Source organism: Mycteria americana, chromosome 4 (assembly GCF_035582795.1).
Source record: "Mycteria americana isolate JAX WOST 10 ecotype Jacksonville Zoo and Gardens chromosome 4, USCA_MyAme_1.0, whole genome shotgun sequence".
Lineage (NCBI taxonomy): Eukaryota > Metazoa > Chordata > Aves > Ciconiiformes > Ciconiidae > Mycteria > Mycteria americana.
Window position 1 is genome coordinate 41,112,490 of NC_134368.1, and position 26,055 is coordinate 41,138,544.

The following is a 26,055-nucleotide window of genomic DNA, read 5'->3' on the forward strand; positions in this document are numbered from 1 at the left end:
TCTCATTCCCCAAGCTCCACAGGGTTAAACAAAGGAAAACATTTTCCAAACGATACCTGCAAAAAGTAGAACATTCTGTTCCAGCATCCAAGTAGGTACAAAAATGTTTTTGTATAGGTTACAAAACAGCTAAGCTTCCCCCCCCAATAATTCTTACACTAGAAACCCTGTAATAATACTCTAGAACATTGACAGAATGAAATTTTAACTTTTTAAAGGGGGGCGGGGAGGAACGGGAATTTTTTATTTCTAACCTGCATCCCACCTTTCCAGCATGTTGGCATTGTTATTTATTTCTAGTTAAATGAGGGCATTCCTTACCTATATATTGAGGATTTTGTTTGATAGGGTATGCTAAAAAGAGACATTCTGTTATTTCCAGTTTTACAGCAGTTTCTCTAGAAATAGTTCTGCCAATTTTTAATTGCAACTTCTTTACATTTTATGTAACTATCAGAATTTTAAAATTTATTTTAAAGCAGCAGCAAAAAATGTAACAACAGATAAAGTAGATTTCTGCTTGTGTGCCATCAGTTAAGCTAATAAAGAAGAATATAACCAAGGCATCTTTTCTACAGGTGAGTAATTCTGATTATAAGAATAATTATTAATAAGAATAAGAATTGCCTTATGATTAAATTCCATACTATACACAGCTTTAAAATTTAAATATTCTTAGTATTCTATTGCCATAATTTTCTTTCCATTTGAGCACAGCTTTAGTAAATAAAAATATATGCACAAGTATTTACTTCTGGTCTGTCATACTATATGTATATTTATAACTAATATAAAATGTAAAAAGAAAACAAGTTTTTTAAATGTACATAACATATTTAAATAATTTCAATACATTTGCTGTTTGTTCCTTACAAACCCTTTGTTTTTTTTTTTAAAAAAAGTTTTATAAATACATTTTAGCTTCCAGTGAAAGTATAAGGGGGACAGTTGCCAAAGATGAACTTATTAGAAAATAGAATTTTATAATCTAGATATTTAAAACTATCTAAACAAAACATTAGGAAAATTCTTTGTACTGCTATTAAAGCACAATAACTAATGGATGAAAAAAATAACTTTTTAAATTTTACTTTTGCTATAGAATCCTGTGTGTAAAAATTAGTTAAAATTAAAAAGGGCGACACAATGTGTGAAACAGCCGCAGGATTCCAGTCATTCTAAAACCAGGTTCCAGTGGCTATCAATAAAGTCGTAGTATTATTATGTATTTGAAAGTGTGTTTATGGATTTCACAGTTTGTTATCAATATTTTGATAATGTGCAGATAGTTGCTTACTTCCTTTACAAGGCATCTGTTTACACAGAGTTGACTGAAATATGTCTGTATTGTCTGACAACACTATTCTTATTTAAAAAAAGACATGACTGTCTATGAAGTTAGGACTTTTTTTTTTCTTTGGATTCTCAAATAACTTTTTCTTTGGATTATCAACAAACATTTGTATAGAAATCCTTTTCTTGTTCTCATTTTACAATTTTCAAAGTCCAAGTAATTGCCCTTCAGGAGGAGTCAACTGCCATCTTTCTGTCCTTTGACAATCAAGGTTAAATCAGTATTAACCCCCAGAGTGTTATTTTAAGCACTACAAAGTACAGAGGAAAACACCTCATCAAAATGGGTTAAGTCGTATTCCTGTTCCGAGTGGTGAAAACGGATTCACTTTGGCCCACATCAAAGCATCATTCAGTGAAACAGCAGATTTTCCATCTTCAAGGAAGAACACTGGACCCTGTACAACAAAGATGTTTGCGGAGGGAAAGAAAAAGAAAGTACACGTGTATTGTGTAAAGGCTACCACAGCAGAAAGCACATTTTGTTTTATCAAAGAACAACATGAAAACCTGATTTACAACAATCATCTATGTTTGTGCAAAAATTGTACCCCACGAACTTAAAGCTTTGATAATAGTTACACATTATACATTGAGTGAACTTGTTATGTTCCAAAATCTGGAGACCCAACATTTCATAATTCTTAAGTTTTTAGTTTGATTTTTAATAATTGTGGTATTTTATGTATGTTTGTCAATTATTCCAGAGTTAAATTTAGCCTGAATTAGAAACTGAGGTAACAAGGTTTTTTTCCTTCAGAATACTGTGCATATTTCATTGCATCTGTCATTATCTGTGCTGATCTTTGTGTTTCCCCATCTACAAAACCCCCCAATATAATGCCTCCATGAATTGTTTGAAAGCATGGAGTCTACGTGCAGTCTACAGAATAATTTCAAGTGTTCACTATGAAAAGGACAAAATACTAATTTACCTAATGGAAGAAGAGCTACTTGCAAATTTCTTCATTTGACAAAATATGGTCTCAAAGCTGCAATTCAGTTTAAGTGCCTTCTTAAAGTGTTATGCTCTCCAAACTTTCTACTTAAAACTTGTAAACTCACGCAATTAGGCTACTATACCTTAGTATTAACTAAGTGGTTTGTGAGCTGATCTGCATGCCTAAAGCAATGACTCCTAATGTTCACTAATCCAGAAATAAGGATATTGTAGATGACAAGCTGGTGACACCATATTTGCTATTCTTGTTGAATGGATTCTAACAAGGGCAGCTTTACGTGGCTGTTAGCAAATGTTGCATAACCATAGGCAGAGACCATTGGTCTAATGTGGAAGTGTTGGCAGAGAGTTTTTTTAGACTTGATGGTGTGCAGTTGTGAATTTTGTTTACCTCAAAAATCCCGCTAGCATTTTGCAATCTCCAATTTCTGATGCAAAACTATCCCTCTTAATCCCTGAACAACCCTGTTACGCTTTCAGCTGGCATCTTGCAATGGACAGAGGAAACAGACTCAGCCTCATATAAGAGAGTAAATTCACACTGAGGCACTGTCTGGAGGCAGGAGCCTGAGAGTAGTGTTTCCAGGCTCTGTCAATTTTCCCTTTATGGAAATAACAACATATACCAAAGAGCTGTTATAAGGACTAGTATGTTTTGATCATAAAGCTCTATCAGAGTGATGAATAAATACATTTGAATATTTAGTCTTCTAATATCTGGCTTTAATTAATAATGAATTACAAGTTTTATAGTATGCATTTCCATAATTATAAATATTAACAACAGAATAATGTTAGTATGTGGTTGAAGATAAATAATTCCCTGGTTTTTATTCAAGCTGTGGTGAAGTAGTAGGCAATAAGTTACATGGACTTTAGACAGAACATCTGGCAAAGGAAATCTGTCTTTCACATGGAAATTAAAAAGTTTTGGATTGGGAAACTGGGCAATTATTTGATTGGACAATTCTTCTTTATATAGCTTCTCTTATATAGCAGATGTCAGCACTTGTCCTCTTTAACTTCTGCTACTGTGACAACAGGGAAAACATTTTTCCTCCCAAATGATGGGAGCTACCTTAGGTTTATGGCAACCTCACAACTAGTCAATGCTATCCCTGAGAAAGAACACCTCAGCCCTCTGAAACCATACCTGTATCCTTAGCCCTGTCAAACAAGAGATGTGAACATCTGAATGACTAGGAAGATTTGATCCAGTGACGTAGTCTGGCCCAACCATTCCTTTCAGAGGCTCCTCTTGTATTCGTGATACGAGTACTGAATACACCATTCTCTGCGATTCAGATGGCGGGGTGCATGGTAATTCATCGGTAGGCCTATGAACAAAAGACACTTGTTTTTCAACTATACATCTTAATTTGTGTTAGAAATTTATAGCCGCAAAAAGTACTCATTTTTTTACATTCATATTCAGATTTTACAAAGGAAATAAATACTGTATTTACAACTAAACATTTGAATACTAATAGTCTCATTCATGGTAATTGTATATTTTTCTACCTACTTGTTTAATTGAGTACAAGCTCTCCACGCATCTAGTTCCTCAGAAAGCTGTTCAATTTTCAACGGTACAGATACTTCCCGTCTTTTTAAAAGCTGACTGAAAAGGAATGCAAATAATTAAAGTCCAAATTAATTCTAACAATGAATATTTTCTTAAAAGAAGAACAAGACAGACAGTAGTAAAATAAAACTATTTTTGATTGGATATGGAAATAACTTTATGGAAATAAATTGATCCTTCCTGATAATCACTATATTGAACCTTAGAAATATTAAATTACTAGATATAAAAGTACATCTTTTCATTTAAGTTTGGTTTTAATGATCCCTATTTACACCTTATTTAATCTTTCTTGTCTTTAATTATCTCTATTTTTTTTTCCTTTGAAGCTATTCTATATTTTAAGGCTATATGCATTCTTATTTCTTAATGACAATTTTACTAAAATTAAGGGCCCATTTTGCCTATATATAGTTGATATGATAAAAATACAGTTAGAGTAACATGGTTCAATACATGCTCTGGGACAGCCTTGTTTCACCTGATTACTTGTGGAAAACAGTTTCAAAACCCTTGCAGTGGATGCATTTTTAATTTATCAAAATATAATACAAGGGACAGTTATTACCTGACGTAATTCAGCAGACTTCCATTTGTGTTGAGATGCCTTAAAAATGTCCATCTTAAGCATTTAAGTGCCCACTTTAAGATGGGCTGGAATCTAAAAATCTATGAATCCTGAAAATATTGGGCAATCTGAGAAAAAATTTAGAACAGTATTGTTCTGTGGTTCTTTAAATCCCAGGAAAACTTAAAGCCTGACAGCCAAAGTATCACAAATTGAGTCAGCTTGTTACCAGTCTATTAATTTCCATATCAGAATAGCCCTTCTGTAAAAGCTTATATTTAATCTTATTGTTTTCCATACATAAGTCTGGTGGCTCAGAAAAGAAAAAAAAAACCAGTCCTTTTTCCCTTTTCCCTATCTTCTCACCAAGTTTCAGACATGAGGATGGCTAAGAGGAAAGGAGTGCTGTCAAGACATCTAGCGGAGAGGAGTCGAAGAAAAGGGGCAAACACACAGATCTAAGACATGTTAAATTTATGTTTGATTATCCTTGGTAGGCAATTCTGATAAAATATCAGGAGGTGTAGGAAAGCTCACAATTCCAGTAAGTTGTGAAAGGAGTGGACAACGTTTATGCAACATTTATTCTCGATGAAGAGATAAATGAGCTGAACTTGTTAGCAAAGCTACAGTGGTCAGTTACAGCAGCTAGTGGAGCAATAACTAGAACAATGCCAACGCAGCTTGCACTATGAAATTATTGACATCTTGGAGCTGGCCTTGCTACCCAGCAAGTCAGGTAACAAAACCAAAAGGATTTGACAGTCCCAAATTGTGAGGGAGAAATGGAAATTAGTCTGCTGGACAGTAGTATCGTTACCAAACCAGACAGGAAGACTAAACAATGATGGTAATACTCTGAGGAAGGAATACTAGAGTACTGTATGTAAGCCTATTTTATTTACCAGGTAAGCTAGAGATTTTATTGATCTTAAAGATCTTATTGATCTCAATCTTTCTCCTTTCAAGTCCAAGTTGGTCGGTTCAAGTCCAAGTGGGGTCAGGTCAAGTGTACCAAGTGAAATCAAGTGGCTCAGGTTGAGTAGGGTCAAGTGTGTTGGGCCAAGCTGGACTGGGCTGGGTCAAGCCCAGTCTGGTCAAGTCAAGTGGGTCATGTCAAGTCAAGCCAAGTCCAGTCATGTCACATGGGCCAAGTCGGGTCATGTGAAGCGAGTGAGGTCAGGTCAATTGGGTCAGGCTGAGCTGGTTCAAGTCAGTCAAGTCTAGTCAGGTGGGCCCAGTCAGGTCAGGTCAAGTCAGGCAACTGGTTGGGGTTGAGCTGGGCCAAGCTGGCAGGACCAGGCCAGGTCAGATCAAGCAGGCCAGGTCAAGCGTATTAAAGCCTGGGAATATTAGCTCACTGAGTAACAGAAGATCAAGCCAGGTTTCTTGGTGGGAATAAAGCTAGTGCCCAGTTATGAACTGCAAATTCAAAGCTTGTCCTTGTTGCTACTGAGCAAGTCTTGGCAAATGGTCTACACATAGATACAAAATTAGAACTGTTACTGTCAACATATAATCATGCATGGAGGTAATGCTGAATACTCATCTACTTCTAAAAATTGTTTTTCTTACAGAACTAAGAGTTTGACTGATATCCTGGATTCACAACTTGTTGCATTACCTCAGAAACTTATACGTGTGTAACACATAAAGAAGGTTCTATATGCAGGCATGGGTATACCCTTATAAATTTATAACAGATCTGGGAACTCAGATTTTGGGGGGGGGGGGGGGGGGGGGGGGGGGGGCAGAAGTGGAGACAATGTATGGCATACATCATAATAAGGACTTAAGGACTGACATTTCTTAGTGTTACTGAAAACATAATATTACCTTGTATACTCATAAAGTGCAGGTACAATGCTATTGTACTGTCTTCTGATAGCAAGTAAAGCACCAATGTAACCACACAAAATCAGCAACTCATTCCGAAATCTACAAATGGACAAGTATTAATCATGAACAGTAACAAGCATTTGCAAAAGAATTAAGCAAACTAATATTCAAATTATAATTTAAAAACCTAATTTATCCATCCATCTTTCGTGGAGCATATATGTTTGCTGATTATGCTTACTATCCGTGTGATGTCATTGTTGAAACAGACTCCATCTGCCTTATATTGATCTCAATTACTAAATTTTAAATAGCATGTACAACACAGTTATTACGCACAATCATGTAAAATTACAAAAACAATTTCACTCGGACCTCTTAATGTGAAAAAAAATCTGTAAATGTAAATAAAATTGCCCCACATATTAGTGTGGACTTCAGTTTTGCCAAGTCTCCCCACAGGTCATAGATAAGAGTTAAGCTTTTTGCTCCTTTTAGTTCTTCACATGTACACCTGTGCAGGCACCCAGGCCTGGCTTCAACCATCTGTCATAAAGGTGAACCACAGCTATCCAACTATTTTAGAGTTAATTCTGAGAGTGACAGCTCAAATTTCCTTAACACTTTGACATAAAAACCCATATTATGTGTGGTATTACTGCTCTTTTTCTTCAGGAAACTGAAACCAGAGTTGATCAAAGTGACACTCTTCAAATAAGACCAACATTGATTCACACATTGTAAATGCCCCACAGAGAAAGAAGCAGTAAAGTATCCTTTTTCTTCTTGCTAAACCTTGAAAATTTAGGAAAATTCCACATTCTATTCTCTAGATTGGGAACTAGCCTGCTTGTTGTAATTTTTCTGTACCCCTCTTCCGGTAAACATAAAATGATACTAACAGTGTGCACCTATATTTTTTTAATTACAAAAGTTTCCTTTAATGAAACTTCCACTTTTATAAGTAAAGAAAATATACTCACTCACTACATTTATGCAACACTAATCGTTCAGTGCGTATGTAACTTAGAAGATCAAGATACGGACAGACTGAATCTAAAGTCCAATCTGAGCCACAGAGTTGTTCTGTTGAAAAATAGAAACAAAAATATCTCAAGAGGCAAGCTATACAAATGACTTGTGCTTTAAAAGGTTTCTTCATCCAAGTACCTACCTTTCACATACTGAATGCCAATAGGGAGAGCCTTTTCAGGTTCTGTGCTTAACAGGTAGTACTTTATAGTCTCAAATATATCCCCATCTGCCTGAATTGTCTCTGCCAATCGCATACATTCTTCTACATCAGGAAGATTACACTGTAAAACAACGATTTTGCCAAAGAAGTCTTGTAATGTTCAAACAATTCTCTAAGATGCAGAGAAATACTGAAGTTTGCACATAACAAGAGCAAACTCTCTCTGACAGAAGAGTCATTGTTTGAAGGACATACCTGCATATAATGCACATTAAGAAAGCCATCTAGACCAAAGAACAACACAGGAGCAGAAGGTTCTGTAATTTTAATTTAAGCAGTATCAGTTTCCATTGTTAATGTTTTTGTGAACTTTTTACTAGTGCTTAATAGATGTACAGTCCGAGTTGAACGTTAAGGGAGTTAGTGGAGCAGACCCTTCTGCTGCTGAAGAGGAAAGAGGGGATTTCAGCAGGTTACAGACATAAGATGCAAAACAATTCAGGATAGTACAGAAAGCTGATCTGCCAAGACATTATTAGGCTGCGCTTCAGCAATGAGGAGGTTATATATCATACCGACAGATAATCCTGAAGATAATAAGCTACTTCAGGAAGTAATCTGTGTCATGGAAAGACTACACACAGAGTAGAATTAAAGAACTAAAGTTCTTCTTGTGCAATACTGAAAAAGTTAAATGAAGACTAAGAGAGCAAAAAAGGATATGTAACATATAAGACTATTAGTCACAAATTCATCCTACAGATTTATTTGGCCTTATATTTTCTGAAATTAGTAAACAAATCAATACATAACTTCTTGTTAGCATTCAGATAAATTCTTTGTCGTTGTACCTTTTCATGCAGGTCATTTATTTCTGCTATGCATCCAGGATAAAAAGCACATAGTTTTACTAACTGCAGTTTATTATCAGGAATCATCATAAGAAGATCAGCTGCTAAATCCCTGCACAAACAAAAGATGACATGTAGTTACTCTTGATGGTTTCTAACAGGAGGAAACTCTGTTTTCTCTTTTACATTCCTTTTATAAAGAAGAGTTTACTGAAAAAAAAAATGATTTCCAGAGAAGAACAGAAGCAACCTCAGTCCCTAAGACTATTTTGGTGCAATAAATGAGGCTTAATCTATTCATCTCTTTTGGGAAGTCACATGTTAATTTTCTGTTGCTTTAGTTGGTTGCATTAAACAGCTGTGCAATCCTCAAGCACCAGAACCACCTCAAAGTCAGATGGAAGAATATGTGGGCGGGGATGGGAAGGGAGAGTAGGACCTATCCAATTTGAAAGAAGGAGAGATGTTAATGTGGCTCTGTGTCATGAAACCATTCTCAAAATTCCAGGCTTCTAGAGCTCCATGACATCAGCATAAAGCACCTCTCCGTCATCCAGAATGGCTAGTGCTTCCGTGACATTACAAAAGAGAGATTACACAAGGAAAGAATGTGATACCTATTTTCATCCTTCTGAAAGGAAAATTGTGTTTTAGCAAACTGACATTTCTGAAATATTCCTAACTTTTTACCATTTGTTACCCCCTCCTTAACACAACAAGCAGCTGGAGGGAATACATGTAAATATTAATACATTATTTTGAAACAATTATTCTATTGAGCTTTTAATAACTGGTTATTCTGGTTGCTCTATGACTGTTCATGCAGACATCATTTCTCCTGTGACCCACAAGACTGACTTGCCCCTGTGTAAGGCAAAAACTCCTACTGAGTTCCCCTGGATTTTCAGAATGCAGTCCTTGGCTTAAAAATGTTCGAGTAAGCTACTGTCTAATATTTGCAACTGCTTTCTATCCCACTTACAAGTATTGATCACAATTAAAAAATTAGAACACTTAGTTTAAGCTTATTTTTAGCATTAGTAAAGTCACACGCTTTTCAAATATCTCTTTCTATAAACAAGCAAAATACCTGTATCCAAGTGATGGAAAGCTAAAAGGAAGATATTGAAACAGTAATGAACAAAACTTTGTTTTGTATTCTTATTTTACAGAGGAAAAAATCTAATAGAAAATAATTAAACTACAACAGCAAAGCTAAGGGTCAAGTTAACTGACTTTGTTTAACAACAACAAAAAAATATCTTTCCAATGCCTTTTGACAACCTAAAGAAGCTAATGCCAAAAGGCCTTTGGAAAATCTGTATACAATTACCATGCAATAGCCACTTTTCCAAGATACAGAAAGGCTCTTTCAGAAGATGTATATTTCACAAGTTCTTAAACTATTTTCAAGATCAGTTACTCACACGTACTCATCTTCATAGCCAATTGAAAGATTTATTTAAAGTGATTAGAAATTGCTCAGCCAAAAAACTGAAATCAAATGTTTATTTAAAAAAATTCAAAGAAGCCTCATGTAATGGCCTACAAATCACGTTACTGGGAATGATTTTTAAGAATCAAGCTGAAAACACAGTCAGTATAAAGAACAAAATCAGGTGGCTGAGTCTGCATATGCAGAATTCAGTATCTCAAGTAAAATTCCACTGGCCTTCTGAATAGCAGAAGGTTGCTTTTAACAGTATTTAGGTGCCAAACACAAATAAAATGGAAATGGCGTTCACACATTTTCCCAAGGCTGTATATTTGGAAAGATGGGGAAGGGCATGAATGTTTAGTTTTGACTTTAGTTTGGATTTTATATTTTAGAGCACTTCTAAAAAAACCCCAAAACCAAAAAAACCCAAACAAAACAAAAAACCCAAACCAACCAAAACCCAAAAAACATTCCAATAACTGATTTCATTACTAACCCATCAAGGTCCTTTCAGTATTCCTTGAGGTGTCTGCAATTAATTGTGTCTCTACAACAAAATGTTTCCAATTGATGGATATCCCTAAGCATAACAACCAGTAAAAACAAAAAGGGAGCCCTTCAAATATCAGAGGCCCTTGAACTCCAGCTTCCCCATACATGATTTTATACATGCAGTGGACCAAGGGGTACTGTGTTGTGCCAGTATCTCTTTATTACAAAATATGAAGAGATTTAGGTATCTCTGACCTTTTCCTACAAAACAGAAAAATATGCTGTAATGGCTGCAAATCAGAATCCAGGATTGCAGAGTGTAGCTGTAATAGGTGTAGCTGTAATCGGTATAGCATATGAAACCCACTGACAAATCCAGATGTATACTTGGGCAATATGTAGTACACCAATTTAAAATTTTATCACGTATACCCATGAAGACTTCAGTGTACACATGCCATAAGTTTGCAGAAGTTTTATGTACATACATGTAAATGCCATACTATTATAAGTACCGGTTACACCACTGAGATCAGAACAAGTTTTTGTTACGGAACTGGAAAAAAATATACAGTTTGTCTTAACTCCACGTCCAATGCTTCTTATTAGAGGCTACATAAAATTCAGTCTTCACAATGAAGGCAGGGAGATCAGAGAAAGAGCTTCAGAGACTTTAAAAGCTGCAGATGGAGCTGCCAAAACAACCCTGTTAGAACTGGTGCAATGCAGACATGCTAAATCATTGCAAAACTAAAGCAGCAAGTCATCCATTTCTTATTTTCTATTTTTCTACAATGCTTCATTGCCTAAGGCAGGCTAAATGCTCTATAGAGAGGAGTTCCATTATGTTTCTCTCAGGCTACCTCTAGATGCTTAAGCAAATAGCAACTGCAGCAGGAAAACTGATACTTAATTGTGCTTAAATGGGTATTGCACTTTTCTATGAAACGTTAATTCCGAAACACCTGTACAGCTGCCAAATATACCTTAGGAAGATTTTCTGCTTTTCACTGGTAGACAAAAACAGACCAAAACTGTATCCATCAACGTAAAACCACTACAAGGAGGAAAAAATTTAGCAGAGATAAAGTTTCCCCTATATGCAACAGAGAAATGATCTACTCCTGCAGAATTAAATAGTAATCCTGTTTCATCCTTAAATCTTGTCAGCTGTCCTGTATTCCCAATACCAATATAAAATAATTCCTCAGCCTCTTAGATTTTTATATTTTTCAAGTACTTAAAAATCATTTCACAGATCCTACTTAAGCTTCTGTTCCTTTTGACTTTATAATTCAATTCTAGCCTTACTTTGTCTGAAGCAGTCATTTTTACTCAGTACAGACTAGGACTTACTATGCTACCTATTGCCCAAGTATTTAGATTTTTTTCAGCGGGTTTCATACTCTGTTTGACAATGACTCTTCTCTCATTTACAATGCACACATAATGTATTTTGAGATTAAAGCAGAACATTTGCATGCCCTGTGCTTCAAAGGTCTAATACAGCAATTCTTATTCTACCTACCCATGGTGGTTTGGTGTCTATAAAAGTTTCAGAATGAAACACCTTTATCATTTTGTCGGGGGGTGGGGGGTGGGGGCGGGGAATAAAATCTTCTGTGGATTAAGAAATTCTTACCATGTTGTTACTGTCATACATTTTCTTGCTAGTAATTCTAGGGCATAATGTGTTGCTTGTGCTGCACTTTCTCCTAAGACAGTACCCACACTGATTGCCAACTCCAGTTCATTTCCACGAATCAGGTTTGCCATCGCAAGCTTGCTCAATGAAAAAATTATATCATTAAGGGACACAAGCATTTTTGGGGATTCACCATGTTGAGCATATGACATTCATTTATGAGACTGCTTTTTACAGAAGGACAAAATATGCATTAATTAAAGCAACTTTATATATAATTTGGGTCTCTTGAATGAGTAAATAATTGTGCACCATGTGTTAATCAGTTTTTAAATAACCAAATAGATTTCCTTTAGCAGAATCTTCCTTTATTCAACCACACAGATTACACATCATACATAAAAAGCATGATAGGAATTCCTGGTAGTCTTAAGGACACTAGCTTTCAGAGTACATATTTCCCCTCTCTTTTGATGAAAGGAGACTCAAAAAAAAAACCAAACAAACCCAACCCCCCAAAAACAAACCAGGAAGGACTCTCCTGTTCTTACCCTGTCTGGGCAACTGGAGATGCTGATGGTATAGCAGAATATTAAACAGTAAGAGACTACACAACAACTTGTAATATGTCTATTTTGAAATACAGGCATTAACTGATTATTGCTTTCTCTCTGAACAGCTCATTAAAATGGACTTTTACTCATTTTGGGGGATAGAGGAAGAACAACCTGTTGGGTCCGCAACAACAAAATCCAGAGAGAATGAAGAAAAGAAACAAAATTTTGTTTGTAAAACTATGAACAAAATGAAAATCAAATAAAATGTTTCCTACATGTCAGCCCTATTTTTGTCCTGAGGGCTAGAGGTTTTTTTTCCTATTTCCTCCCCATTTAGACTGCAAATTCTTCAAGGCAGAGATTGCATCTTTTGTAGCACAATAAAGTTCCAGTTCTGAATGGGTCTTTTGAGTCACCAAAACCAGTAAACAGTAATACTTACATGTATATGTACGGTACTTAGGTACCTTATATTTTCTAATATAACAAGATACTGTATATATGAAAATACAATTAAATAATAACATACTACTTTCTGTGCATGAGGGAAATCTTGAATTTAACAGAATCAGGGGAGTTTTTCAACTAACTTCAATATTGTAAGGATCAAACTCTCTCTATAAATATATACAAAACAAATACCAAATATAAGTAATACATTTTAGAATGTGGTACATACATTTTAAAAAACAGTTAATGTGGAGATGTAAAAAGGAAGTCAATGTTGGCCTTTCCATAGTTAAAGAGAAAAAAAAATTACCTCTATATTTTCAACAGCTAGATGGCAACATGCTGCAAGTACCGCATGGCCATCCTGGAAATACCATTCCGCCAGTTCTTTACTGACCTTGTGCAGGAGCCTGCAAGAACAAAACATGAATTCTGCAAGGTCACTTAAAGGTTGGAGTTCTTTGGCTTTTAATTTATGTACAAGTCACCACATTTGCTTCTGTACCCTAAAATTTCTATATTTGACTTACAAATAATGACACCACTAGCTTTCAAGATGCAATCAGTTTGAGCTTCATCCACTACTTATGTTGGTGCATATTCAGGTGGGTCAGTTTCCCAAAATCTCCATCAGTATGGAAATGTCTCTTCAGGTTGACAGAAGAAAAAAATCAAATATTTGGATATTCATTCTGTGAACTCTGCATAAATATCTCTCTAATTGTTCAAAAACGGCACATGTAAACAAGTAAGTACTCAGCCTCCAAGCTGCTTTTGTTACTACACATATAACTTGATAACATAATTTAGATTTTTGAGCACTGTTCTAAACAAGGAGAGATGCACGGTTTCTTTTATGGGCACATACAATGAAAATATGGCCATTAGTGTACATTGTCAGAAACTTAACTGATGATAAACAGTGAAGCTTCAGGAGGAGAAGATGCATAAAACACAGGGTCTCGCAGATACTTGTTAATGCTAAATCTTACTCTACTTACCACAAGTTCTAAGTTAATATGCTACATATTTACACATATTTAAATGCATAGGAATGCACCTTAAATATCATAGAATCATAGAATGCTTTGGATTGGAAGGGACCTTTACAGGTCATCTAGTCCAAGCCCCCTGCAAGAGCAGGGACATCTTCAACTAGATCAGGTTGCTCAGAGCCCCATCCAACCTGACCTGGAATGTTTCCAGGGATGGGGCCTCCACTACCTCTCTGGGCAGCCTGTTCCAGTGCCTCACCACCCTCATTGTAAAAAATGTCTTTCTTAAATCCAGTCTAAATCTACCCTCCCGTAGTTTAAAACCATTGCTCCTTGTCCTGTCACAACAGGCCTTGCTAAAAAGTCTGTCCTCATCTCTCCTGTAGGCCCCCTTTGAGTACTGGGAGGCTGCTATAAGGTCTCCCTGCAGCCTTCTCTTCTCCAGGCTTAACAACCCCAACTCTCTCAGCCTGTCCTCGTACAAGAGGTGCCCAGCCCTCGGATCATTTTCGTGGCCCTCCTCTGGACTCGCTCCAACAGCTCCATGTCCTTCTTGTGCGGAGGGCTCCAGAGCTGGACGCAGTACTCCAGGTGGGGTCTCACCAGAGCAGAGCAGAGGGGCAGAATCACCTCTCTCAACCTGCTGGCCACGCTTCTTCTGATGCAGCCCAGGATATGGTTGGCTTTCTGGGCTGTGAGTGCACATTGTTGGCTCATGTCCAGCTTTTCATCCACCAGTACCCCCAAGTCCTTTTCTGCAGGGCTGCTCTTGATCACATCATCCCCCAGCCTGTATTGGAACCAAGGATTGCCCCGACCCAGGTGTAGGACCCTGCACTTGGCCTTGTTGAACCTCATGAGGTTCACACAGGCCCCACTTCTCCAGCTTGTCCAGGTCCCCCTGGATGACATCCCGTCCTTACATATCAAGCAAATGAAAAGTATAATTATAATACATACATATGAAAAATCCATTTGGTTCCAGAAGGAGGCACAACAGGGGAATTATTCAGTGTAGCATCAGTTAGTTAGTAACTCTATCAACTGAGTACTACAAGATGTAATATTTTGTTGTCGAATTCTACATTGCATGCCAAATTAAGCCACTAAGGTTTATCTCCCTTGATGACTTTACATTCTGCACTAAAATGAGGCTGTAAATATAAACTAGAACAACTTACTCATTATAATCATCCGTATTGTTTCCACCAGAATTTGAAGATCCACTTGTGGAGAGTGGTGACATCTGTATATTTCCCTCACAAGCTGCCTAGAAGTGAATAAAAAAAATGGATTAATTAATGCACCAATCAAACTGAATATGAAATGTGATTTTTCAACAACAACAAAAATAATCTAAGATCTAGAAAAATCCTTCTAAAGCCCAGTTATAACAAAGGAAATGTTTAAACGAATGAACTTATTCATAGCTACATCTTAGCCTAGTTTTATCCAGCCGTACAAGAAATTCTACAGAAGCAAGAGACCTCTTCCTTCCTATGTATTTGTGCAGGATTTTTCCAGCATTTGAATATGCTTAAAATGGACAGTGAGGGCTACAACCTTGATTTTTCCACCCCAGGGAGCAAGTGGCTGTGAGTGAAGGATGAAGTCCATAGATAATTCCCAGTAGGCATACCAGCAAATCTGGAAAGGTTTATATAGTGGCATAAGCTGAACCTTTTTCATGCCTGGCAATAAATTATTTCTAACATTAAATGAGAAGAGATCAGTGTGGGTTAAAAGGAAATTCTTTCATGTGCTTTAAGGTGTAGCTGGCATAACAACATTAATACTCAGGGCTCAGTTAAAAGGGAAAGAAAGTCCTGGTATTTTATTGCTTGATATTATCTGATTAAACCTTTGAGACAAAGACTATTCTATGAATTATAATAAAAGCAACACCTGCAATGTCTCTCTTACAAGAAAAATAAAGATCTTTCTAAAGCTTTAAGGTTCAAATATTATAACTTGTTAAATTTAAGTATACCTCAAAGTTCCGTTCTGTGCTCTAGTCAGCTACTATTAGAACAACAACAACAGCATACAGATAGACTATTTCTAAAGGACAAATTCACATGCATTATTAAAGTTCTTATCTCTGAGGCAATTGAACATTCAAGGATCGGTAGGCATGACAGAACGTACCAGTGACAAATCTTGTAGTTTATTGAACAAACTATATTAAGTATGCAGAAATTACTCAAAAAGAATAAAGGAATGGTGAGAAAGAGTGAAACAGAGTATCAGTCTTGCATGTTTTGTGCACCCTTTAACTTGTGTTTATATTAGGAAGGAGAAGGGACACACGTGCTTTTGGTAATCCCTTGTACTGTTTTTTGCATTAATTTAAAAGTTTGATTTCCTATATTGATTACTACTGCAACTGAGTGATTTCACCCAAAGATTCTATAGGAAGTAGTACAACCAAGACCTCAGTAGAAATGCAAGAGAAATCCTACATGTCTTAGATGTTAAGGGCAATACTGACTGCTGAAAATCACGTTAATTTTCTACTTCAACCAAAAATGAATACATCAGTTTTCATTATGGGCATTTGATTGCAATTTAGAAGAATCAGGCCTAAAATCTGTAAGCATGAGATACCTTTTCATGATTTCAGCATAAAAACTGGTCAATACAAAATGAAAGTAAAAGAGTAGGGTATCATTATTTAGCTGTTTTGCAAAAGTGAACAGAGATAGCCTTTTAAATATGCTTGTCATCTTCAGAGTTAGAAACAAATAGCTAAATACATCTCCCATACTGTTCTATGTAATAATACCTGTGCAACAAGCAGAGCCTCTTTAAGCTGGCCTCTTGAAGTAAAGAAAGAAACTAGTTTCTTCACGTCTCCGACAGCTATACAGTATGGAATGACATCGTCATTTTCTTCCTGAATTAACTGATCAGCTCTCCTAATTAAACAAATGAATAAACAAACACAAAAGATCTACATATATAATTGATCACTAAACTTATGGTATAGGTATTTTATGGTATAGGTATTAGATTATATGGTATAGGTATTAGATAGGTATAAACTCTATGGTATAGGTATTAGATGAAGCCATATAAAGTTCACTGAAACCCATCTGCCTTTCCAGACCTCAGAAGACTTGCAAACTGCAGATACTGCACTGAAGAGTTTCCAGTTAAACTTGCAATTTATGCTCAACCCTTTAAATTGATTCCTGTACACAAAATTGTTATTGAAATCCTCCACAGTTCCATCCCAAAGCTTACTGAACAAAAAGTAACATCACTAGAATGCTGTAACAAAACCCAAGTACAACTGATATTAGCATCCATCCTTCCTACTCGTCTGTGTCTTTTTATGGGCAGAAGCTACAATTCAGCATCATATTTTTATTACCTTACCTTTGCATTAACTTCCTCCAATATTTCATTGATACACCAGGTGCAACTGAGAGCGCTTTGTCCCACTAGAAGAAAGCAGCAATACATTTAACCTGATCATTTTGTTTTGAGAAACAGCTGTATTTTTAACTAGTTTCATGTTTCTTCCATTCCAAAAATAAATTTGTCAAGAGGTTAAATAAGGAATAAGCTATGCATTACACTGCATATGTTAAAAATAATATAATTGGAGCAAGATTACTCTTTTCTGGTTTTTTGCTACCCCATCTTTGCTAGGGCAGCTGGTTTTCAGAAACCTTCATATTTTATTGTTCTTCAATAATGTTCTGATATTTTACCTCTCCAAGTTCTACCATTAGTTCACAATATCGCTGAATTTGTCCTAATCGTAAATGTATTTCTGCAGCTTCTTTAAGCCTCTCCTCTTTGCTTGGTGCACCAATACCACCTCCAAATTTGGACATTTTTACTGTTGTCAGTTCTTGTGCCTTGGACTGAGAGGAAAAAAAAAAGTTAAAATAAGTTAAAAAAAGTACAGCTTTCTGTGATGAAAACATGTTTTCTTAAGAATGAACTAGTGTCAAACATTACAATGGAATATAAAGGTTATCATTTAAGAAAAAAATCCTTTGGAGAAAAGGCTAATTGGAAAGGATTACAATGAGATTACAGTGAACTAATTAGAAGAGCTTACAATGAGATGACAGTAAACCATTTATATTGTTAAAGTAACTGTGTTAGTGTTTTGTTGCACGCATACATTTTCCTTGAATATCTTCCTTTAATCTCTTTTATATTTTTTTTTATTCTCAATCATCTTCTCATATGTAATAGTAATTCACCCAGACGTCCATCGTAAAAATCTTGATATTTTTGAAATTTCAAAAAAATATTTGTGAACATAAACCATACAGAGCTGGAAATCGTACTTATTACCATTATAATGATGTCCGAATAAAGAAAGAATAAAGACAGTAGGCTCAACCTGTGTCCTGATTTGTCATACCGTATTAACCTTATGACCAATAAATGATTTATATTCCCAATCACTGCAATCTTTATATTAGTTGAAGAGATAGGACTAAATTTCTCCATCTGGCAGTTTGAGAAACAAGCTGCAACAGGATCGCGTTTAACATTAAAAAAAAAAAAGGCAAAAGGAGCTTCACTTCACATTTCAAGAATTCTCGGTCTAACTCTCTATCATCAATGCACATGAGATGGCGTTTGGCTATTCATGGCTTTACAGTACCATATATGGAAGATGAAGAATGAACTTTGAAATTCTTCACAAAAGTAAACTGCAATGTAGAGACCAATGGCAGCTGCTGAGTCAAGAATTAATTTCTTCTTCTCAGGCTAACTGGCTGAGAAAACTAGTTTTTGGACACATGGACACACACACACAGAGCTTCATAGTATTAGCAAAGCAGCTGCTATTATTACAGTTAACATCAGCAATAAAAAACTTCCATCACTTAAGAGTCATAAGGTATATAAGACACTCTTAAAAAGAGTCTGTGATTTTGCAAAAAAGACAGCCTGCAACAGGAAACAACAGGTGACACCTGGCAGGTATTTAGCCCTGGGGGTGGCAAGTGGGGAGTTATGCATTTCCTGATCCATACCAATAGATACATTTCCTCTACTTCCAATCCTGTCATTAGAGTATGGGATTCTTTAGTATCCCTAAGAAGTCCCTGACAGAACCGTGTATCCCCGTATTCTGCACAAATTGTACATCTGGTTGCATATTCATATATGCAGCTACTAATAAATTTGTGGCCTAATACTTGAATTTCGCATTCATGTCTGAGTCACTCTTCAGATGCGTATCTGTATTAATGACAGGTTCTTGTTTTTCCACTCCTTCTTCCAGACAGCTACAGAGCATATTTCTGCTGACTGTCCTCCATTTTCAGACATGAATTCCCCTGTCCCTGCATCTGAACAAAACTACAAACTTTATGTTTATACAACCAAATAATTTAACTTTACTGCATATAAAAGTACAGTATATGTAATAGGGAAGACAAACTCACTTCATAGCTCAAGCTGTAGTGATGCTTGCTTTGCAATTTCTTTTCATTATTTTGAAAACTTTTCTAGTTAGTAACTGTAACCTAGCTTTTTAACACTGAGTATGCATGAAGTCATGCAGACTTAGCTAGATGCTATTGTTCTAACACAGAGAACTGATATTGCACAAATATCTTTGGACATGAAATAAATTGTGACCCTTTTGTAAAGCACTAAACGTTATTTTTAAAGAGTGAAATACTATAATGGATTAACAACCATTTTCACATATCGTTTATGCTTCACTTACCATTCTAAATCTAATGAGATGTTTCATATGCATAATTCCTTTGCAGTAGTTTTGTGGAAGCAAACTGTCATCCTGTCCTTTTATTACAGCAACTAAATCCCATAAGTTTTTGCTGCCTCCTGGAGGCTAAAATTGTTAGGGAAGAAAAGAGTTGTATTACAGTAATGCTCAAGAGAGAAATTAAACTTAAAGACATTGAAAAGCATTTGTCAGTCAATTCCAAGAAATACAATTTCAGACCATTTCAATGTTAGAAGCTTTAGTATGAAGACACGAATTAGTTCAAGATACTACAACTCCTTCAGTCTTCTTGAAGGCTGTGAAGATACAGCAAGATCCATGAATGTAAGTATTTGGTTATGTGTGGACATAGTTGAGGGCTTGCCATTAGAGTTTTCCCTTTTGCTCCCAAAGGAATACAAGCTATCTGGTGGTTACTGCTGGCATAAACCAACATTCAGCTGCTGGGATGCAGGAGCTGCCCCAGTACTTGTTTACCGTTTTCTGTAAAGCAAAGGTGTGGGCCAGGTAAAAAACAACTTCAAGACACAACTGCCACAATCCAGTTTACTATGTTAATATTAAATCTTAAAATAGACACATATGGTGTAACTGTATATGCACAAAATCTTGCAGGCATCAAGGCTATTTTTTTTTTTTTTTAATAAATTTTAAGCATTTTTACTGGTCTAACATTTGAATCAATCCTGTAGAACTAGGACAATGGTTTAACATTCAGTGAGGTCTAGAAGAGAGTGAGTAATTAAAAGCTTAAAAAAATAATCATTAAACCTTTGAGCTGAAGGAGCTTTTCTAAGAATAACAGGATTACAAGTTTAGAAGTCCAATTATTTCTGAGCTGGTAAAAAGCAGAAGATCCTACTAGGAAAAAAAAAAGAGACTATTCCTCTTTTTTCAGTCCCTTAAAGCTCTTACTTGACTCCCCATAGTTTAAGCACAACACTTTATTTTCTGGACGCAAAAAGCACTGAACACAGCTGATAAAAAAAAGTTTTTGTTCTTAGAAGATTCTAATATTCTTATAACAGTTTTACTCTCTAATCAACATGGGACATCAAAATGTGTAACTTCTGTACAACAAGGAATTCCATAAAAATATATTTTTAATAAACCAGGAAATTTCAAGATTTGTAATTGAGGAAGATTGTTTCAGCATTTCTAAATCGTACACTTCAATTTAGCTAGAAATCAAAACAAATATTTTGGTTGAACTAGGTCGTTGTAGATCAGTGTATAGACTTAAATTACAGCAGCGCTTGACAGAAGCTGTAGTTCCAGGTCATTTTTGTCCTCGTTCTACCTCAAGTTCAGCTCCTATGCAGGTAAGCACTCAATTGCACAGAGAGGTTGCAGTGATTTATAGGAAATATTACTGTGCAGTGGAGCAAAGGCAAGAGATGGATACTGGGGCATGGGTCATCCAGATCTACAGCTCCTACAGCAGTTTTTGCGCAGACACTTGGGCAGTTCAAACCTTATTTGTAATGAGGGTGTCCCTTTGATGGATTAAAATTAAAAACTCCAATGCAGTTTTCTAACGCACATCTTTTCATTTTCTTAGATAGAAAATTCTTGTCAAATCAAACTTTTCCTATGGAAAATTAAATTATGCCACCTATTTCACTTTGTGAAAAATTGGTGTTCACAACTGACAAACAATTCAGTCATAGACATTTTTACACGCAGAACGGTTAAGAGACAGAATTGATTTCTGCATATTTTCTGAGCTCCCTTTAAGAAAGAGAGAAAAAAAATGGTAGAGAAAAAAGAAATTTCAGTTTTGGACATTGACTTCAGAAGAGAAAGTCACGCACACTGGTAACATCCTTAAGTTTGCAGAATACTTACTGAAAAACATTCTGAAAACCACCTTAGTTTTTTTCCTCGAGGATTTCCTGTCAATTTTTCCACTTCTTGTTTAATATCCCTGGAAACTTTACCACACAGCAAAGGAGGAGCACCAGATTCCACAGCACGATCTAACACACACAAAGATTTATACATGAAAATTAAAAAAACCAAGAAAAAAGAAAAAAAAAGTATAGTAACATACAGAAAATTAAAACAACGGTATATACAATTTACTTACCTGTATTACCGATAATCTCATCCCAACATCTATCTGCTAAGATATTTATTTGTAGAGGGTTTATAAGAGGTGTCAATGACCAGAGTCTCACAGTGGAGTCACGAGAGCAAGATGCCATAGTAAATGGACGACTAGGATGGCATGTTAATCCTAGTAGAGAGGACATTTTAAAACGTATTCAAATAATTAAGTTTATCTAATAACCAGTTTGATTAAATTATTTTATAAATTTTAAAATATTTAAAAATGCATTTCAATACAGAAATAAAACAAAATTTTAAAATATTACCGTATACATCTGCACCATGATCGTAAACTGTGTCCAAACATGTTCCATCTCTTGTGTCCCAGACTCGAATTGTATAGTCCCAACTGCCAGATATCAGAAGGTAAGGAATTTCAGGATTCCACATCAGTCCCCGTACTGGAGCTGTATGTCCACTAAGAACATTTATACAAGCATCCTGTGTATAATCCCATATTCGAACAGTACTGAAACAGGATAAAAAAGACCTATGTCCATCAAATCACCTACTAAAATATTATTATCTCTCTTCTTCAGCAATATTCTAAGCTTCAAACTTATCGGAATATTTATTTGCAATATGTTTATAGAAGTTGTAATAGGAGAGGTTGGAATCAATGCCCTTCATGTTTACGATGGGGTACAAAATACACCAAAGACAGTTCATCAGAGTAAAAAACTATTCCATCCACTGCATAGCCTTTCAAAATCTCACATGCACCATTATCTTACATGTCAGTGACAAAAAAGAAGTTTGCCCAGATTCCCGCATGTGTAATAAATTTGTCTGTTAGGACTCTCAAGGGGAAAAAATGAAAGAAAAACAGCAAAACTGTAAGATTTATGTTTCCTATGGCTTTAACAGGCCTCTAACAGACCCAGAAAACTACGGATCTGTTAGTCTAACCTCAGTTCCTGGAAAAATTATGGAGAAGATCATACTATTGAAAGGCATTTAAAGAGTAATGAAATCATCAGGCACAGTCAACATGGGTTCACAAAGGGACCCTGTTTAACTAATTTGATATCCTTCTATGCTAAGGTCACCTGCTTAGTGGATGAAGGGAAGACAGTAGATGTAATTTTTCTGGATTTTAGTAAGGCTTTTGATACTGTCCCTCACAGCATCCTTCTGGACAAGTTCTCCAGCTGCGAGACGAGCAAGTTCACGGTGCACTGGGTGAAGAACTGGCTGAATGGCAGGGCTCAAAGGGTTGTAGTGAATGGGGCTACATCTAGCTGGCAACCTGTCACCAGTGGTGTTCAATTCTAGGGCCAGTTCTGTTCAATATATTTATCAATGATCTAGATGCAGGAGTTGAATGCGTTACTAGCAATTTGGTGATGATACCAAACTGAGAGGTGCTGTTGACTCTCAAGGGACAAGAGGCCTTGTAGAGGGATCTAGATAGCTTGGAGCATTGGGCAATGATTAATGGGATGAAATCTAACAAGTCCAAATGCCGGATTCTGCACCTGGGACAGAGTAACACCAGGTACAAGTATAAACTGGGAGAAGAGTGGCTGGAGAGCAGCCCTGCAGAAAGGGATCTGGGGGTGCTGGTTGACAGCAGGCTCAATGTGAATCAGCAGTGTGCCCTGGCAGCAAAGAAGGCAAACTGCATCCTGGGGTGCAAACACAGTGTAACCAGCCGGTCAAATGAGGTGATTATCCCCCTGTATTCAGCGTTGATGCCTCCTCACCTTGAGTACTGCGTGCAGTTCTGGGCCCCACAATTCAAGAAGGATGTTAAGGTCCTTGAATGTACCCAGAAGAAGGCAACAAAGCTGGCAAAAGGGCTGGAAGGCATGTTCTATGAGGAGCAGGTTTGGGTTTGTCTAGTCTGGAGAAAAGGAGGCTGAGGGGCAACCTTATTGCTCTCTACAGCTTCCTGAGGAGGGGAAGTGGAGAGGGAGGTGCTGATCTCTTCTCCCTGGTACCCAGTGATAGCATGCGTGGGAATGGTTCAAAGCTGTGCCAGAGGAGGTTTAGACTGGACATTAGGAGGCATTTCTTTACCGAGAAGGTGGTCAAACACTGCAACAGGCTTCCTAGAGAGGTGGTCAATGCCCCAAGCCTGTCAGTGTTTAAGAAGCATTTGGACAATTGCCCTTAATAACATACTTTAACTTTTGATCAGCCCTGAAGTGGTCAAGCAGTTGGACTAGATGATCGTTGCAGGCCCCTTCCAACTGAAATAGTCTATTCTATTCTATCCCCTTCTCTCCTTTGAACGTGGCATGTGTCACATGGTGGAAGTGCCCACCGCACTGTCTTAAATTGTGAAACTCCACCACAATTAGACAAGTAATGAGGAAGAATTCATACCAGCTTTCTCACTATTTTTTCTTCCCTTTTAACCAAGCAAGTTTCCAACATTTCCTTTTATTTTCAGTAGTTGCTATCGCTGGGTACAGCTAATTGAGCAGACTACAGAATTAGGAAGTTAAAAGTTCAGTTTCTTGAAGAGATCATTGTAATTCTGGCTAAATTTTATTACACTATCAAATATGTTACCAAAGCTCACTCATGGCAGCAAAGGCACCTATTAGTTTCTCCAGTGCTGCAAAGGGGCCATTTGATGGACCTTGCGTCACAAAGTAGAATCCACAAGTTGGAAGGCCATTTTATATATCTACATAAATATTGTACTACAGCACTATGTGCTCATGTGTGACCCTTGCATACTGTTCCTATGTACCATATAGGCCTAGGTGCTAAGCAGGTCATCTGAAATAGTTCTGAGTTTGACTATGAACAGGAGTGTTACCAAGTACAATAAACTCAAAAGACTGCTTACTTTCTGTGTTACCTGGGACTAAGTTATTCAATGATCCCCTTCCCTTAAAGTGAAAGTGTGACTGTATTCTGGAAGTCCCTCTGTAATCAAGACTTATTACATAGCCATGACTGGTAATAAAATCAGAATATCTCATAACAACACTATGATAGAATTTTGGATTCACTACTTCTTGCTCATGTGAAATAGAGAGGATTTACATGTTAAAAATTTTCTTGTCAAGTTGGTTTCTTTCATGAATCATTACACTATGAACTAATAGATTTTGGTGCAAGCACAGACATCTAATGAATGATATTGGGGAAAGCAATAGAAGCCAATACTCCCAACTTGTGATCCTTTACAGAAATGTTTTGTGTACTCTGCAGGAAAGTGGCTTAGAATCATAGAAAAATCCTTCCTCCTGCTTACCATAGACTGACGTGCTCTCCCTCAAAAAATGTCATCAAAACCAACAAAAGAGAAGTACCTAGCACCCATTAAAAATCTCCACAGATTCTACTTAATTATACTTTTGAAAGACATCAAATAAGAGCAGGTCTTGCACCCATATCTTTACACATAGCGTAAGCATGTGGTATCCTCCTTGTATCATTCCTGGGAGTAACAGGTATCAGTCACTGACTCTACTCTTGGGAAAGCATTTGGAAAGTTGCATTGCTACAGCAGTTGTGACAATTTTAGATAATTATAGTGCTGTCCAAATACTATATTAAGCTAACAGCAAAGCTACAGCCTGAATCTGAACAAGGCAGAGATTTAGATTATAATACTAACAGAGTTTTTGAAGGTGCCAGCACCAGTACAACTAAAGAGCTTAAGTTTCTCTAATAGTCCTGCTTGAGGTTTTAAGTTTTCTAATAGTTCAGAAATACACACCCATCATCAGAGCCACTGCAGAGGATTCCTTCTCTCAGAGGAGACCACCGTACATGAAACACCTTTGCAGTATGCCCCGTAAAAACTTTCAGTGGCTGATCAGAGCTGGTTGCCAAGTAGTAAACACGAACATTTTTATCCTCACAACCAGTAGCTATCATATCTCTGCAAAATAAAAATAGTAAAACCCTCTGGTCACTGGGATCACTAAAAGCACTTTTTTAGCTTAAAAATAAATATGATGTGTATTTTGCAATTTACTTTAAAAATAGCTTATTTTTGCTTCTCCTTTGTCTCTTTATGATGTAATTATTGATAACCCAATTAAATATACTAAATCAGAAAAAAACCTGATAAAGATCCATTAGTTGCAACAGGGAATAGTATTTGCACTACCATCTGACCAAGCACCCAATACACAACTATTAATAGACTGAATTACTGTATAATTGTTTTTGACAAAACGTTCTCATGTTGTTGTTAGGAATTATCTGCAAAATTAACATATATCACAGTGTATTTAGTTGCCTGCTATACCTTCAGCTTAGCAGTCATTAAAAGTAAGGCAATCTAAACCCCTTTTTCTGGTATTGAATGTCTG

The 26,055-nt window shown here is 36.4% G+C and overlaps 1 protein-coding gene across 2 annotated transcripts in view; it reads right to left on the minus strand.

Annotated features, from left to right (window-relative positions):
- Positions 1-874: 874 nt before the first annotated feature.
- WDR17 (WD repeat domain 17) overlaps positions 875-26,055 on the minus strand; it is a 41,619-nt gene continuing 16,438 nt past the window's right edge. For both annotated transcript variants that reach the window (XM_075500295.1, XM_075500294.1), the window contains 18 exons: positions 25,455-25,619; positions 22,039-22,241; positions 21,750-21,899; positions 21,509-21,639; positions 19,640-19,765; positions 17,649-17,804; positions 17,311-17,375; positions 16,715-16,847; positions 15,111-15,199; positions 13,245-13,344; positions 11,925-12,064; positions 8,353-8,464; positions 7,481-7,622; positions 7,290-7,392; positions 6,304-6,405; positions 3,840-3,935; positions 3,468-3,651; positions 875-1,751 (listed from right to left, as the gene is read on the minus strand). In XM_075500295.1, the coding sequence (XP_075356410.1) occupies positions 1,632-1,751; positions 3,468-3,651; positions 3,840-3,935; positions 6,304-6,405; positions 7,290-7,392; positions 7,481-7,622; positions 8,353-8,464; positions 11,925-12,064; positions 13,245-13,344; positions 15,111-15,199; positions 16,715-16,847; positions 17,311-17,375; positions 17,649-17,804; positions 19,640-19,765; positions 21,509-21,639; positions 21,750-21,899; positions 22,039-22,241; positions 25,455-25,619 (2,317 nt within the window). In that variant the 3' untranslated portion in view covers positions 875-1,631. The remainder of the gene's footprint in view (positions 1,752-3,467; positions 3,652-3,839; positions 3,936-6,303; positions 6,406-7,289; positions 7,393-7,480; positions 7,623-8,352; positions 8,465-11,924; positions 12,065-13,244; positions 13,345-15,110; positions 15,200-16,714; positions 16,848-17,310; positions 17,376-17,648; positions 17,805-19,639; positions 19,766-21,508; positions 21,640-21,749; positions 21,900-22,038; positions 22,242-25,454; positions 25,620-26,055) is intronic.